At 49.6% G+C, this 16,775-nt stretch overlaps 1 protein-coding gene across 12 annotated transcripts in view; it reads right to left on the bottom strand.

The window, feature by feature from the left end:
• Nucleotides 1–16,775, bottom strand: part of MSI2 (musashi RNA binding protein 2) — a 220,201-nt gene that overhangs the window by 85,165 nt on the left and 118,261 nt on the right. For all 12 annotated transcript variants that reach the window (XR_007629773.1, XR_007629774.1, XM_050322098.1 and 9 more), the window contains exon 7: nucleotides 2,343–2,391. Coding sequence is in view for 10 of the 12 variants with exons in the window: in XM_050322098.1 (XP_050178055.1) it covers nucleotides 2,343–2,391 (49 nt within the window). In the remaining 2 variants the exon portion in view is untranslated. The remainder of the gene's footprint in view (nucleotides 1–2,342; nucleotides 2,392–16,775) is intronic.

The following is a 16,775-nucleotide window of genomic DNA, read 5'->3' as shown; positions in this document are numbered from 1 at the left end:
CCCCTCTCTTAGTTCTCATGCATCTCTCTCTTATACTAAGATGCCAGCGTGGATCAAAATGTCAAGGCTTTCATGTAGGAAAAACAGCCTATAAAAAATATTAGCCAACAAAATCAGTTCACAGAATTTCTGGGGGGGGGGAAAAAGATGATGTGTGCCTCTCATTTTCTACACACAGTGGGGGGAGAAAGCCCTTTGTGGAAAAACCAAAAGGTTTCATGGCAAGTAAGGTGCCCCCCACACCTGCAGCCCTCAGCTTCAGCAGTTACTGACCTTTCCTCCAGGTACGTCAGAGAAAAGGTGCTTTTGGAAGAGGAATCCATCCTCTGGGGCTCATTACCCAGGTTCACACCTGATCACAGGGTCCCTGGCACGCTGCTCCAGCCTCCCCTCCGAGCACAGAAATGCTGAAGCAGGGCTGTCAGAGCAGAGCTCAGCACCAGCAGAGCACAGACACCAACACTCCCCACGCCCTCCCGCCTGGGAAGTGCTTACGGCAGCAGAGCCACTGCCGGGGGACACACAGGGGTCACCTTGAGCAGGGGGGAAGAGACAAACATCCTGCTTGCAGGAAACACAGGAAGGACTCACACCCCACCGCTCTGCTTTAATGTCCCTGCAGGGTCTCCTCTCACCCCAGCACTGGAGCCTGGTCAGGGGGTTAAAGGGAATTCCAGTGAGCCTGACAGGCTGGACCAGGCACAGCCAAGTGGGAACCAAAATCCAGCATTTGGGACATTTCAGCAAATGGAGACTATGTCTGTCTGTCTCAGGCCAAACCTGCTGAGTGTGTCCCTGGCTGTGACCAGAGCCCCCCAGACCAAAACTCCACATCAGGCAGCTTTTCAATGCAATAAACAAGGTGCCAAGATCCTGATGGAGAAGGGTATTTATGGCCTGTTTAAGGGTAGTTTTGCACAGATGGGTGGAAAATTCCCTGGATATAAAAGGAAGTTGTCATGGGCTGAACTTTCCAAACTATATAAAAGTTTTGAACAGATCCCTTTTACACACAGATGGGCACTGGCTGTTCACACACCTTCCCTGGCTTGAAAGAGCTTATCTTCCCAAGTCTTTTGCTTGCTGTTGCTGCATTTTCCAGGGTATTACAGTCCCTTTCTTCAGAGAGGGATCAGTGCCTGGGAAGGAGGGAATGCTATCCTGGAGCCTTGCCTGACTCACTCAGCCATCCACACACACTGAGTTTCCTGTTACAGCAAATCTCAGAGCACTGAGGAGCTCGGACAGCGCCGGGAGGAGCTCGGACAGCACCGGGAGGTCAGGCCTGCTGACCCTGTGCCGGTGTGAAGGTGAGGCAGCTCCCTGGGCTGCCCCATCTCCCCTTCCCAGGGCTCCCACCCTGGCCAGGCACAGGCCCCTTCCCACCCTCTGGCAGCTTCCCCAGACCACTCGGAGCAGCCGACACATCCGTGCCTCAGCCAGCCACCAGATCAGCCCAGAGCCCCTCAAAAGAGGCTGGAGCATGAGGGGCCAAGGGCAGAGCTGGCACTGCCATCAGCGCCGGGGGCAGGAGCCAAACACAGCACACCAAAGAGGGGGAGCAGCGGCAGAAAATCAACCTCCACCAGACAGGGGGGAACAGGGTCTTGGAGCCTGTCCCCAGAGCAGCTCCTGGTGCCGCTGTGAGAGCCCAGGCACATTCCCTGCCCCCAGGGGGATGCAGTGCTGCCAGCGCTGGCTGCTGGGAACGCCGACAGCTCCCCGAGAGACAGAGCAGAGCCATTTATTTCCACTGAAAGGAATGGCCATAACAGTGAAAATAACCCTCAGCTCGTTTTCACAGAGCTGTACAAGCGATGATGAAACCTCATCTCTCTCGTGAAATATGTGGAGGGAAATTCCTGGAGATCCTGCTTGTTCTGAGCTACACCACCGGAGGACAAGCACTCCTCACTCAGCTTCAGGGCCTCCAGCACGCCTGAGATCCCAGTGGAGGGGGTTAGCACCTTAATTTCCTGGTGTTTCAGCTTAACTGGCCTTATGCTCAGCTTAACTAAGGCCAGCCATCTCAGTACAAACCCGCTGCTTCCCAGCAGCCTCAGCACAACCAGCTCCATGGGCTTTACTCTCCCCAGGGAGCCTGACAAGGGTCCTCCCAGAGAGAAGTCATTAGACTGACCAGAAAAGTCATTTCTAACAAGAAAATCCACGTGCATGGGGCATTCCATGCCAACAGCCCTTCCCCTGCAGCCTCCAGGACAGAGGAATTTAGCACCATGGATTTAGCCCCCAAATCACCATGCTGACACTGATTTTTGGCTGTGCTCCCCATGCAGAAGCTGTCACACACTGTGAGGTCTGAGCTCCAGTTCTCTTCTTACCTCTATGCCTGTTGGTCGTCTTGTCAAACATTAGCATGGCATCCTCCACCTGCAAGACAAAGAGGGGAGATTTGTGCTTTAACACAGTGCTGATGGCTGGAACACAGGGCACACACACCGGGAGGGGGACAGGGCAGGAGCAGCCTCGATGGAGCAGATCTTGACTTGAGCCACTCAGCTCCTCCTTTTGGAAACCTGTTGCTTTCACCCCCCATCCTGGCTTGACACCTGATCCTAAAGCAGAAAAGAGAACACTAAAAGTGTTCCCCCTAAAAAGCCAAATATCTAGGCAGTTCTTCCATCACAAACCAAACCCTGGCCATGCCTCATTTCCCTTTTGCAGGGACATAAGGAAGGGCCAAGAGAGGAACTGTGGATACAAATCAAGCCCATGACTTCTCCAGAACAGAGTCACTGTCTTGGCTAAGAGTTAGGAGCTTAGAAAGAGGTATGGGCAGGGTAAAAGCTGGTCAGCCAAGGAAGGTATTCAGAGGTTTTCAAAAGGGCTTTTGAAAAGCTGGAGGAAAGAGGGGAGAGGGAGGAGGGAGAAAGTTTAATTCGCATCAGGCTCGGCATTTCCACTTCAGAAGAGAGATGACTGATGAAACGTATTGAAGTGCAACCAAATTGCTTTCAACTTTCATTAGGATTTGCATGATTTATTCCACCTCCATTTAATCTGTGCAGCCACACCTAAAATTTTACACTTATTGCAGGAGGATGTTGTGCTGGGGTTGATTTCCCAGCATTATCACACTTTGAGCTGTTGCTCTGAGGCCACAGCAGTGGGGGCAGGTGGGTCCCACACACAACTAGACATGTCCTGGGCAAGCTCTGAGAAGAAATCACAGACCTGCAATTCCCTGCTGTAAACTCAAGGCTGATGAAAACCTGTAACCACTGAACTGCAGAAGGTGTTGCAGGAAGGGAGAAGATCTTTAAGGAAAATATTTTATCCTTTATAAGACTCTACTACTTGCCTGGGGGATGGGTTTGGGAGTTTTTAATTTGCTTGTTTGGGGTTGATTTTTTTCCTCACCAGTAATTTTTATGTACTTACTTGTGTTTACATTCTGGCTTTCTATAAATCATTTATTTTAGCTAAGTGAATTACAATGCAGTTACACTCTCTCCTCACCTCCCACAGTGCCACCAAAGGGTCCACCTGTCCCCCACACCGTCCTCTTAGGCAGTGGACAAAACACTCAGCCTACAACTGTGCAGAACTACATCTCAGCCTTGTCTGGGCAGAGAGAGTTTGGGAAGGTGGTAAAAAGAAAGTCTGGACTTCTCTTAACTACAGGACAGAAGTATTTTCCAGGAAACAGTGAAAAGATACAGCACAGCAAAACCTTACGTGATGCCTAAAATTCATCTGAAAACCTGTCTCTGGTTAACTTGTTCTTAACTTTTCAGTCAGAATGGCTTTCAAAAAGTGTTAGTGATGGACTGAGGGGGTGCAGAACAGCAGATCTCCAGATCCCCATCATGACTGAAACCTAAAGACGCTGACACACTGAAAAATCCAAAGCGCATTAAACGCGGAGCCGCTCGTCCCTCTGTCTGTCTGCCCTCCAAGGAGGAAAACTCACCAGGATGAGCAATCCCAGGAGGGAGATAAGGACTGTGCTGCCCTTCACCCTGCCACCGCTGCTTATCTCTGCTCCACGGTTACATTTGCTCAGCAATCTTTACTTTTCATTCTCACAGGTCTTGGCCTCACTGGAACCAAAAATTACACGTTGCACCTGCTGCTGTTTCCCGGGGCATCGCAGCTCCCAGCGCCTGGACCCGGCCAGCCCTGTCCCCACTCCATCACTGCTGCAAAAGACTTAACCTGGACTCTTCCCGTGTAATTTTTCTGCCTCAAATGCCACCCCAGAGCCCAGAGAGCTGTTGGATAACCAGGAGCAGAGACCCAGCAGCCAAGGGAGGTCCCATATCCCCCAACCAAGACGCCGCTGCCGTGTGCAGGTTCCTCAGGCTGGACCCACACTGAAAGGGATGTCCTGCCCAAATGACACCTCCTCCTGTGAGGACATTACTGGGGACTTCAAAAAGGTTGCTGTGTTGGTGTTGGGGGAACAGATTTGTCAGATGAGGCACCACTCCCTGTGATCTGCCCTCACTCCAGCACGGCTGTGTCTCAGCCCAAGGTCTCCCGACCTCTTGGGCTCAGCAGCAGCAGCACGACTTGAACCTCTTGTGCAGCCACATCCTGCTCCTCCAAGGGCTGCCAGGGCAGAGCAGGGACTGGCCCTGGCACCAGGACTGAGCACTGAGGGGTGAGGGGCTCTGGGTGCAGCTCCTGGTCACACTGTGAGCTGCAGTTCCATTCCCTTCTCCCACCTGTCGAACACAACACGTCTCCCCCACGGATACTCGTCCTCTGGGCAAACACCACTCTGTGCCGTGTGTACCAAGGCCCCTGCTTCGCTGGAAGGATGATCTTGGCAGAGATGTTTTTTATGCAAATAAATGCCCATTAGCAGGAACAAGCGCAGGCTGCATGGGCTAATCCGGGAGGTTTCCAGCCTGCTGGCGGGGACCCCGAGGAGCGCAGGAATCCCACAGCAGGCGCTTCACCCCTCCGGCACCGGCACCTACTCCTGGGATCAGGACCAGGCAGCAGCCCCCTGCGAAAGGGTCAGCCCTGTCAGTCCACAGATGAAACCTGCACGGGGGAAGCGGCTCTGCAGCCGAGTTCAGACGTGGACCGTGTATGCCTTGAAGAAAAAATAATCAGTGGGGTGTTCTTTGAGCCAGCTGGTGCCCTTTCAACAATGTCTAATTGGTTATCTTTTCTCTTTCCTAAGGTCAGAACATTTTATCTCCGTCTCTGCCCTTTCTGAGCTTACCCCACCCTGCGTTATTTTTTAGGGCAGCCATTGTAGCAGAAGAATAGCCTCTTTCCTCCATAGTCCGGTGACACAATGAGACTTCTTGAAACCTCCTGAATAGATAAAGTGCAGCAGCAAAAGGAAAATTCTATTAACGCTTTGCAAAATAAAACATCTAAGAGCTGGTTAGACAAGCAGGAGAAGAAAATCAATATGGAGAGGGCAGCGTGCTTAGAAAAACTTTTCACCAGTCGCAAAAAGGTGGCGAGGGTATGGGAGGGAGGGGGAAGAAACTTATTAATGCAGAAAACCCATCAATGGTATGGAAATCTGGCAGAACAGCAAGAACTCCAACTAGAAGAATTTGAATATACAAAGGGCTGAATAGAATGAGCAAACCACACTGCCTCACACACACAGCCCGTTTCTCACGGTTCTCTGTGAAGCAAACACAAGCGGCTTGTTCAAGTTTTCATCAAGGAGAAATAAGGGACACAGTCAAGGTAACCGGCAGTAAACCCTGTAGTAAGCAAATTGATCCCTGTTTCAGGGGAAGGGAAGAAAAACAACCCACAGCCGAAACTCAAGTGCATTCAGGAGCTGAGGCTGCCCGAGTTAACCCCCTCCTCCAACCCGACGCTCCCTTGCTCGCCCGGAATTTTAAAGACGCTCAGCTGCAAAAGTTTTCCGGGTGTCAGCTCAAAACACGCAGCTCACTTCTTGCTTACAGAAGAAAAGGAAGGTTTTTCCAGGGACAGAAGCAAGACTGGAAGACAGAACTGTCGCCTGCACAGCAAAACCAGCCCCCAGCAACGCCCTGGATTCCCCAGTACAGGTGTGGGAGGCTGAGCCACCTCCACCCAGCACACTCAGAAAGCAGCTGCCAACCCAAAACCTCCATCTCTTTGAGATGTAGTATGGTTGGATATGGGGGCTTAAAGGAGCTGCTTGATCTGGACTAGTTCTGGGTGTGAAGCGAGAGTGTGTTACAAAATGAACAGTCTTAGCACTTGTGGTAAATTAAATGAAGAAGAAAACAAAGCCTTTCCAGCAGACACCGGTTACAAATGGACACTTCAGCCCCACAGACTGCCCTGTCCCAGCACAGCCCATACATACAGCCAATGCAGACCCAGTTTCTTACATAAAGCCCAACTAATGGGTTTCAGTTTATTTAACTTCTTTTTTTTCACAATCCACTTGGGGCTCTGAGAAAAGGAAGGGCTCTACCACTTCATTACTCACTGCCTGGAAGGAGGAATAGGGGAGAATAGGAGGATAGAAAAAAAAACCTGGAGGAGCCAAAGGCTTTAATAATCCTAACAGTTCTCAGGGTTATTTAAAATATGCCCAACCAGTTCACAAAAGGCTCCACGGAGATAAATGTATTTGATTTTCTTCCACTTTAATGGAGGCATACATTTAAAGCAACAAAACCAGGGTGACCTAAATAAAATGACTATTAATTGTGCTCAGAAAGGCTCTGGATTTAAAGCAAGTGATCTAGCCCAGCACAGGAACACACAGTACTCTCCAGTCATAGTTCCCACTTTCCTCTTTGGGATTTTCAGCTCCTCTGTTCCACGGGGCAGCAGGAGCTGATCAGGCCCAGCACAGTCCACGGCTGCTCACACTGTGATGAACAGGCTGAGTACCCTGCAAAGCCCAGCAGTGGTTCCAGAAGATCCTGGAGGATGGTGCTGCCACCAAAAGCGCAGGTGACCAAACCAGGATGTTTTCTGGGAAACTTTACGCCTCACCTTGTATTTCTCCAACTGCACGGCGTCCACGTGGAGCCGGCAGACCCAAAAGATGCTCCACGGACACACACCTTGTGAACCCAGCACTCCTGAACAAGGGGCCTCTGTGCACAGGAGCAACACCAGCCACCACTCCACATCACCACACTGTGCTTTTCCCATCTGAATCAAGGAGGAAAACCTCCACAATGAAAACCACCGTAACTACACCGAGTGGACACACAGCAGTCTTTATGCCTCACACTCCTCACCCAGCCCAGGGAGGTTTTTCCCGATCCAAACCCCGAGTTTCTGATGCATCCAGAACAGGCCAAGATGTTCCTGCACTCTGCCCGAGTGTCCCCCCAGGATGGAGGGCATTTCCAGTGCTCCCAAGCAGATTTGGCACTAGTTCTCCATCCCTCCAATATAAAGAAGAATTAGGGCAGAGAAATGGAATTACACATGCAATGGAACACAGGGGCAATTCCAGTTGGGTCCAGGGAGGGAAGGAATCACCGAAGGATGACATTAGACCCCACACAGGTGGGTTGTGCCTCTACTCCCTCAGTCCCCAACTGGTGAACTTTACAGGTCTATCACTTCTTCTGGTCTCCCAAGAAAATTGTGCTGGATATTCTGGTCTAATTCCTCAAATTATTTATCCACACTGCACAACTCCTCCAATATTTTGCTTTCTGAAGCAGAAAAACCTCTCAGCTGCTAGTAAACTGTCAGGTGCTGTTATTCTAAATGCGCATGTGAAATCTAAGCGCTGGCAACGCGCTCCGGCAGATTTACAACCTCCCCCCACATAAATTAAGACAAATGCCTATTGCACGCCAGACAGTTTGAAATGGCTCTCCTACACCAGGCCTCTGGGCTTGATTACAACAGAATTAAACAAAGAAACAAACACTTGAAGCTCTTCCCCTCTTTTTTGTCATGCCCACCTCCCTCCTCCCCACACGGCTCTGTCCCCTGCCCAAGGGCACCCCCCAAGCACCCCTGATCATCACCCAGGTGCCTTCAGCACTGTGTCCCCGACCATGGGACCCCAACCCAGAGCGTGGCTGCTCCCTGTTCCACCACCCCACCACGCTCATCCCACCCTGGCCAATGCTCCAGGGAGCAAAGGGGGGTCCTCCAGGTTGGAATCACTACTCCAGCTCCGTGAGGCAGCCCTGGCTCCTGGCTGCCTGGTGAAGGATTCACCTTCTCTGTGGACCAGGCATCATTTGGGTCATGCTCCCAGGGGGGCTGGAGGCACAGGGAGGGCTCCCTGGCTGAGCAGTCCCCCGTGTGCCCTGGTGATGACTCCCCAGCCGTGGGCCGACACACCATGCACCGTGATAACAATCAATGCCATACTGTGCAAGCACAAATTCCAGTGCTAGCAATTTTTCCCCCCAGCAGTCGAGGCTTTAAAAAGTCTTCTTCAGCAATTATAGCTAATAAAACTACAATTTTATTCAACACACACATATCATTGTAACTAATTTTGCTCCATCAGGGCTGAAATTAAAACAGTCATTCAATCACATTAATCTCAGGGCTTGCTCACCAGCCGTGACATGGCAAAGAGCATCCCCAGCACTTGCCAAAAAGCGCTGTGGCTACTGCTGGACTTCAAAATGCTCCTACAAAACACCAACGTGTTACTCAACGCTTACTCTACCAAGGGGGATGTAAGAATGACTAATGCTCTCCAGAAAAAACAGCTTTCCACAGCAGGACAAATTAAACATGACTCTATAGACGATTTCTCATTAATTCCTCCTCTGGCATTAGTAATATGAAGTATTGATGAAAGCAAAGCTCTGCCATGTGCACATCAAGTTATAAACCATGTGAGGACTCTAAGAGTGTTCCTTCACCTGCTGTCTCGGCTGAGACCTTCCCTTGTTCCCACCAGATTTCCAGTACACAACCCAACACCACTAACAGGAAGACAAGGTTCTTGCAAAAAAATACCAAACCAAACCCCACCCAACAAATGAACAACTCAAAAACATAAAGTCAGTTCTTTCTTCAGCATCAGGGGCTGCTGTGACACTGCAGGACCTGCAGCAGAGAAGGGGATGAGAAGAGAAAGGGAAAGAGGGCAGGCCGTTAGATAACGACCTTCTACAGCAGAGTGGCTGGCATTGGATAAACTCCCAGGGACGTTTCTCCCCAACTGCTAATACACCCACACAGCCAGGACCAGAACCAGGGAGAGGCACTGGGGTCCCTACAAGAAAATGGGACACGGACCAAACCCCTCTGGGAGGCAGCTCCTCACTCCTCCAGGCACGAGCAGCTCCTCTCCCGACGAGGTCTCCCTCATCCCCCAGTCACCTCCAGCAGCAGGTGCTGCAGGGCTGCCTTTCACTCTGGGAATCAAGCTGAAGACAACAGTGACACGGAGAGCCCAGCAGGCCTTGGGAGCTCCCCTCTCCCGGCCGCAGGGCACGCATTGCTCTTGCTCGCTGCGCTTTTAGGGGACAGAAGAGCTGCCTCGTCAGGGCAGAGCGAGCCCCAGCCCGGGGTGATCTCTGCAATCGAGTCCCGCAGCAGCTCTAATTGCCCAGAACAATCCGTGCCCGCCGGCGCTCGGGCAGCTGTCCCCTGGGTCTCCTCAGCTTGACGGGAAAATTGGTTCCAGTGCTGCATTTCTGAAATGGAGTAAGAGAGGCAGAGGAGCCGACACGAGGCCACAGCTCACAGAGCACAGGAGCCAGAGAGACATGCCGGGTCCTCCAGCCCTTCTCCCAGGTTGTGCTGCAGCTAATGAACCTCCAGCTGCACTTCAGTGCCCTGAGATCCCCAGGGAAGAGGGTACAGGGGGTACACACCCTGCAGCCAGAACCTGAGGCTCAACTCCATGAGGTCCCTACAACACACAAACCCCGAGGAACGGGCTGAGAACAACTCTCCAGATGCTGTGCTGTTACAGCCCTGTGCCCCTGGAGAACTGCACCAACAAACTTCAAATTTCACTGCACAACAGCAGAGTCTCACTGAGAATGGGCAGAGACGTGGCACTGCCCAAAGGCTCGTGGCCTCGGTGTTGCTGGGGACAGAATGCCAATATCCAGGACCTCCCATGTGCCTGAAATAGCTCTGGATGGTGACACAGCTGACAAATGTCATAAGCAAAGCAAGGGCTGCCACAATGACCCATTCTGTATCACTGACCTGGCTACAAACAGATGTGCCACACCAGCTATAACCAGTCATTCAATCTGAAACTGGGGTTAAATCAAAGATCTCCCACTGCCACCCTTTGCCAGAGAGGCAAGAACAGAGTCCAGTTCCAAACATCTGCTGGAAAGCATCCAGACTCCCTTACAAACATTTAATTCACCCTGCCTCAAAACATCCTTGTGTTTTACCCATCTAACAGACAAGGAAGAGGGTGGGACTAGAAGGGAAATTGAGTTACAGGCATTTTAGTGACCCGTGCGTGGCCCCAGAGCCAAGCACCACCCTGGAACTCTGCCTTCCATTCCCTGCCAGATCAGGAGATCCACCTCCCCCACTCAGCCTTCTCCATCTGCTTATTCGAGTCCCCCATCCCCCTGTACCTGTGCACATGCACATATCATGCATCCTTTTCTACAAACTTTGGAACAACGTTGTCTTGTGGGATCCACAACCGAATGAAGAACCTGAGTCCCACAGTCCTGCTCCAGCCCTGTCCCCTCACTGCCTGCCTGAAGGAGCCACCACCAGACAAAAACCCAAGGCAAACCCACACAAACTGCTTTTTAAATGCACACACCACAACCTTAGGCTGTTCATGGGAGCTGTTGGGCTTTACAGGTTTAAGCTTCCAATGCTGAAAGGCGGGAAAACTTCTGCTCTTTGGAAAGGAGGCGCTGGGAGCTCCCTGTAACCACATCACTCACTGGAGCTTGAGTGTATCGGACATCACAGGAGTGACAACACTGCAGCTCAGGGGAGCTCAGCTCCTTCACTCCCTCGGGTGCTCTCCGTGGGGAGGGAGAGGAGCCCTCTGCTCCTCGGGGGCACCGCAGGAACATCGCTCCCTCAGCACTGCAGCCAGCCAGGTGCGGGGCGCTCTGTGATTTTACTGTCACGGAACATTAGCCACCGTCAGCAGGAATGATTCTTCCTCCCTTCACGGTGCTCGTTTGCATATTAGCACCGCAAAGTTGCAATCTGTTTTCTTTTCCAAACAATACTTCGGAGGTGCTGCCCACCAGGCCTGGCCAGCGTGGGTTTTGGAAATGCCGAGGCTGTGTCAGCCCCAAGTAGAGGAGAGGCAGCTTCCTCTCCTGGTGGGTTTTAGCAGCTCTAAACAATACCACCACCTGAAAGGCCAACTTTAAACACAGGTCCTCCTTTCAGGCTGCAGCAAGAGGAAACTGTCACTTCATTTAATTACAGCATCGGTTCAGACTCAGCCTCTCTCCTTGCTTTGCTTGCTGCAGTTTTAGATGGGGTATTAGGAATAAAATCCTTCCCTGTGAGGGTGGGCAGGCCCTGGCACAGGTTGCCCAGAGAAGCTGTGGCTGCCCCATCCCTGGAGTGTCCAAGGCCAAGTTGGACAGGGTTTGGAGCAACCTGGGCTAGTGGAAGGTGTCCCTGCCCATGGCAGGGGTGGAACTGGATGATCCTTAAGGGTCCCTTCCAACCCAGGCCATTCTGGGATTCTGTGAATAACCTGTAAGTTTTCACTGAGTGCCCCAAAGCCATACAGTGAAATCCAGCTCAGAGCCTCCCCTGCTATCGAGAATACTGAGAAAAGCTCTATTCACAAGAAAGCCAGGGTGTTTTCACAGATGCCTTTGCAGCAGAGTCCCAGGGCAGGCTGGACTCAAGGATACAGATCTGATTAAGAGACATCCTGAGCAAAGTAACAGGATCGGGTTTAAAGAGCTTCCTGCTGCCCTTTCGTAAATACCTGCTGAATAAGTGTGAAGATAAGACAAGGATTGCATTACAAGGCTTCCTGATGCATGAAGGGCTTTTTTATTGCCCAGAGTTTAAAAAAAGAGATGAACAATTGCCACAGCCAGCTAAAGGCTCAGCTGCAGAATCAAACTGCAGTTTATTAGCAAAGGAAAACTCATCTAAGTTCCCTTTGACTGTAATGAAAAAAGTTTCATTTTATTTCCTACTGGATCCTTTTTTCTTTTATTGTTCTTTTCATATACTGACTTGCATATTAAGGAATATTTTTCCAGGGCTGTTTGGTCTAAACAGAACTCTCCTCCCTTGTATCTCAACTCCAAATTAAACACAGCTTCCTTTTCTATATTTAGGTATTTTTTTTAATTTATGACTCTTGCTGTGACAGGTGTTGCAGGTTGCTGGACTCAAGAATGTGCCAAATTGTTGGTTTGCACACACACAGACACGCTGCCCGCTCCAGCAGCTCCCAGCACCAGCACACGGGAGGCAAAAGCCATTCTCCCACTGCCACAAATTAATGATAAAACCAGAGAAGACCAGTTCCTGACTTTGCTTTCACAACCTGCTTGGAAAGAGGAGAGCTTTGCTCAGGCACTGAACACCCAGAGTGGGAATGGGGATTTCCCTGGGCTTACAGCCCCTGCACATCCCTGCATCACCTGCACTACAGCGTGTTCAAGAGAGGAGAAATAACCTACACGAAGCACTTGCTCTGATTTCTGTTGTTCAGGGGTTTGGACTCTTCTTTACCTCTTAAAATGCACCAGCTGGTCGTGATGAGAGAGCAGGAGCCCAAAGCCACTTGAGGGAATGAGTCTTTTAAGCTGTTCACAGCAGAAATCATCATTACAGTAACTGGTGGCAATCGGCACCGCTGCCCCAGCACCCACGGCCCTGGGCTTTGCACAGTGAGGAGCACGGAGCATGAACTGCCACTTTGATCACTCAGGACCTTGGGACACTCACTGTGTCAGCCTGGCCCTTCCATCTGAGCTCAATCAGGGCCCTCAGACAGGCTTCCCAGGATGGGATTTTAATGTACCCCTCGATTCTATTCCCTGCAGCTCCACCCCTTCCCACTCTCGTCCGGTCAGGCTCCTGAGCATGCCATAATAAATGCTGGGAAAGGCAATCCTCCAGGAGAGCAGGCTATTAAGGCTGAATACAATATTAAAAAGAAAGCAATTAGCAGTGCTGCTGTGCTGGGCACAGCTCCTCTCCCACCCCGGCCCTCCCCGAGCTCTCGGATGCTGGTCCCGCTCTGCCCCAGTGCCATCCTGTTTGAATGCCCAGGAATGACGGGTGTTGGTGGGTAAATTGAGTTTTACGCGTGTCAACAATGCAAAATCTCATCAGCTTGACAGAGTCTCACCCAGGCATCTGAAACCAAGGTTCAGCTGCAGTTTTTAATTACCCCTGGACGGCACAGGGATTACAGGCGTAATCACCGTACCCGGGATCCTGGAAGCACATTACTGCTCTCTGAAAGTCTCCTGCAGAAAAAACAAGGTTTTCTGTTGTGAGGGTTTGTGTTTTTTGGTTGAAGTCATTCAACCTCCAGCAACTACTGACACCATCAAAGTGATTTCTGTGAGAAAGAAGTAATTTTCTTTAGTTTATAAATAAAAATTAAAGAAAGAGTCCTACTCCCTCACGCTTATCATCTGTGTAACAGGGATTCGAGGCACAGGCAGAGGGATAACTGCCCAAACAAATGCAAGATGGTTGAATAATGATTTACACATGAAAACGGCCCCAAGTTTTCCAAAGCTGCCACTTCCATCTGCCTCAGACCTGTGGTGGGCACAGGCACACATGCATGGGACGTGTGTCTTTTCTCCTGTCTACCCCAGACTCCCCAGTGCCCAGATCCTGCCTCCCCACAAACCATTCCCGAGGGAAGCTCCCACCTTTTCACTCCTTTTTCTCTCCAGGTCCTGAAGAACAATCCTGCCCTCCCTCCTCCCCCTCCACAGGGCCCAACAGCTGCCTCTGAACGGTTTGTTTGAAACCTCTTGGCTTCAAACACTTTTTATTTCTTGCCCAAAAGCCATTTGAATGGATTATGTCCCAGTGATGAATTTCTCCTAGAAACGCGACAAGAGCCTCTTGAATCACGGCAAACAGGCTCGGTAAATCAAACAAACGGCAAAAACGGGCAAAGAGAGGATTTGGGTGTTAAGAACGAGGTGACAGGTCCACACATCAATCCCTCCTGACTGACAAGATGTCCTTCCGAGATGGAAGATAGATATTTTTTAACTTTTGCTTCTCTGACTCCGCATTATTACACCAAAACAGCGCCAGAAACAGTAATTAAGCTGCGATCTCGGTGGATTGTTCACAGTGATAATTCCACCTTTGTAATTCAGCTTCAAATAAACCCCCTTTGTTCTGTCTTATTACACAGATTCTGGTATCATTCAAGTATATTAACTGTAGCCTATTACTGTCACACAAAAATGCTCCCTGAGCCATAGCAAAAGGCTCCCCAGACAAAACTTTATGTCATGTTAATCCAAGCTTTAATAACGATGAGGATATATAACTGTATTCTAATTGTGCTTTGTTTCTGCATACAAAAACCAAAAAATATCAAAAGTGACAGAGGCAGCCTTCTTCCAACCCAGCACCAGCTCCTCGCTGGGATGGCTCTGCCTCCCTCCCTTCCCACTAAAAACAGTGGTGAGAAATTCCAGCCAAATCCCAGCTCGTGCCAAACCCGAGCCTAAGGCACAGAGGGAAAACTGGGCTGGTGGTGCTGAGTGCTGCGGCTGCTGCTGCAACAGAAATTAATACCCTCTAAAATAGCACTTAAACAGGGATAATCAGTATTATGGAAATTGTACATGTTTAATTCTTGAGTGTCTGCTGAAAACATTGCGTGATGAAGGACTGTGGGAAGCAGAACGCTCATTTTGGAGCCAAGGCTTAAAATAGGCAAAGGGGAAAAAAAAATGGAGAAAGAAAAGGAAAGAAAGAAAAATAACCTGGAAACAAGCAACGCAAAAACTCACAAATTTATAATTGGGCACTTCCAAGTGCCAGCTGCAAGCTGGGAAACGGATCTGGGAGACAGTGGAAGGATCTGTCCCACCCGACAAGGTTGAGGTAAATGTTCTCTACAGTGTTTTGCTTGTGCTTTTGCTAGCCCAGTTGTAAGTGCATTAGAAATTAGATTTATCCCTCCCATAAGTAAGGTTACAGTGCTGATCTCGCAACCAGATCCACCGTGGGCTGGAGCCACCAGATTTTAACCTTGCTGTTCATCTGGAGGACACGAGCCCTTGAGACTCCTCCTCGTCCTCACACTCTGCTCATTTTCTACTGCAATCCTCCCCATTTTCTTCCTGTAAAACTTGCTTCAGTGCAGTAAATTCAAAGCTAACTTAGTGAGAAGTAAAAATAAATAGGATCAAAATAAGCAGGGAGGAGAAAAGAGGGAGCAGTGACTTGTTCCAGGTCAGAAGGTGACAAATCAGGGACAGAAGGAAAACCAACACAGACCCTCATGCAGGACTTGGGGTTTCCACTCCCTCAGCATCTTAAGGCCAGGAGAATATAGGGAATGGAAACAAGTATTTAATGTTATTTGTTCCTGACTTTGAACACTTAACTCCCATAAAGGGTCATTTTGTAATGTCATAACAATTTTACATTAAACTCCCAATGTAGGTGAGATTTTACAGCTCTCCTCATCAGGAGCTCTGCAAAACGCTGTGCCCCAGGACCCAAAGCTGCTGTCCATCAGGATGCAGCCCCTGCAGCTCCTCTCCATCACCAAAACCTAGGGAAACACGATTTCCCTCAAAGAAAACGGGAGAACAAGTCAGATGGACGTACCTTGGAAAATAAAAGAACGTACCTAGCACCCTGAGAGGTTCCCTTCTCCCGGTTCCTCTTTCACTGGGACCCTGATGTTCCACAACTCACCATCTCCAAATCACAAGAGGCACTACAAAATCCACCAGATCTTCAGTGTAATACAGCGAAGGATTCATTAACCTGCTGACACTGCAGCTTCCTGGTTCCATATTTTGAGGCTGTTTTCTACAACATGTTTCAAAAACGAAAATGAACAGTCTTGTGTAAATCACAAGACTCCAGAAACTGGAGTATTCCGAAGGGAAAAAAAAAAAAAAAAAATCACTGAACAGCCTGAAACTCTTGATAAATTGTGAAATTTGGCAGCACCCATCTGACAATGTTTATTTTTTCCCCCCAAAGTTGTACTATGCTCAACATTAGATCAAAACAGTTTTCTTTGGCAGACACAGGTTCTGCTCTGCACTCCCCTTCTCCCTAACACACCATATGGACCATTCTTAATGAAATATATTTAGAAAGGGATAGTGAACCAGCTCAGCACTGCTTCTCTGCAAGTCAGGGACTAAAAAACATCATGCATTTTTGGAACTATCACTTTTGATTTATAAGTCCTTAAAAGTGCAGTCAGTAAGCCCAGATTAAAATACCAAATAAAGCTTTAGTGATAGAAAATACACACACACACACACACATATATAAAGTAAAATTGCTGCTATTTTTACAAGCTGCCTTTAAGTAGCACAATATAAAGGGCCCAGTGAAATGACAAAAACTGTCTTGGACAGCTTCAATACAGAAGAGATAACAAGACAAGTATTCATGAAAAAGTGAGAGGTGTTTTCTTCTGCAGTGAGACAGGAAGGGCATTTCCAAGATTTCTAATAAACTCAGAGTAAGGGTACAATGCAAAGGTGCATCAGCTGCAAAGGAAAAGTGTACAGTGACAGAGAGAGGGGTCATTTGGGGAGTGAACTGATGGGACATTTACTGGTGGATGGTGAAGGGGAGCTGGAGCCAAACCCCAGGGCAGGGCAGCTCAGCCTCCAGGAAGGCACTGGGCACCCAAACACAGAAGGGCAAAGGAGAGTCTTTTTTTAGAATGA

The sequence above is a fragment of the Myiozetetes cayanensis genome, unplaced genomic scaffold, assembly GCF_022539395.1.
Source record: "Myiozetetes cayanensis isolate MyiCay16 unplaced genomic scaffold, myiCay2020 scf27, whole genome shotgun sequence".
Classification (NCBI taxonomy): Eukaryota; Metazoa; Chordata; class Aves; order Passeriformes; family Tyrannidae; genus Myiozetetes; species Myiozetetes cayanensis.
The sequence above is the reverse complement of the archived record's forward strand: the minus strand, read 5'-3'. Positions and strand labels throughout refer to the sequence as shown.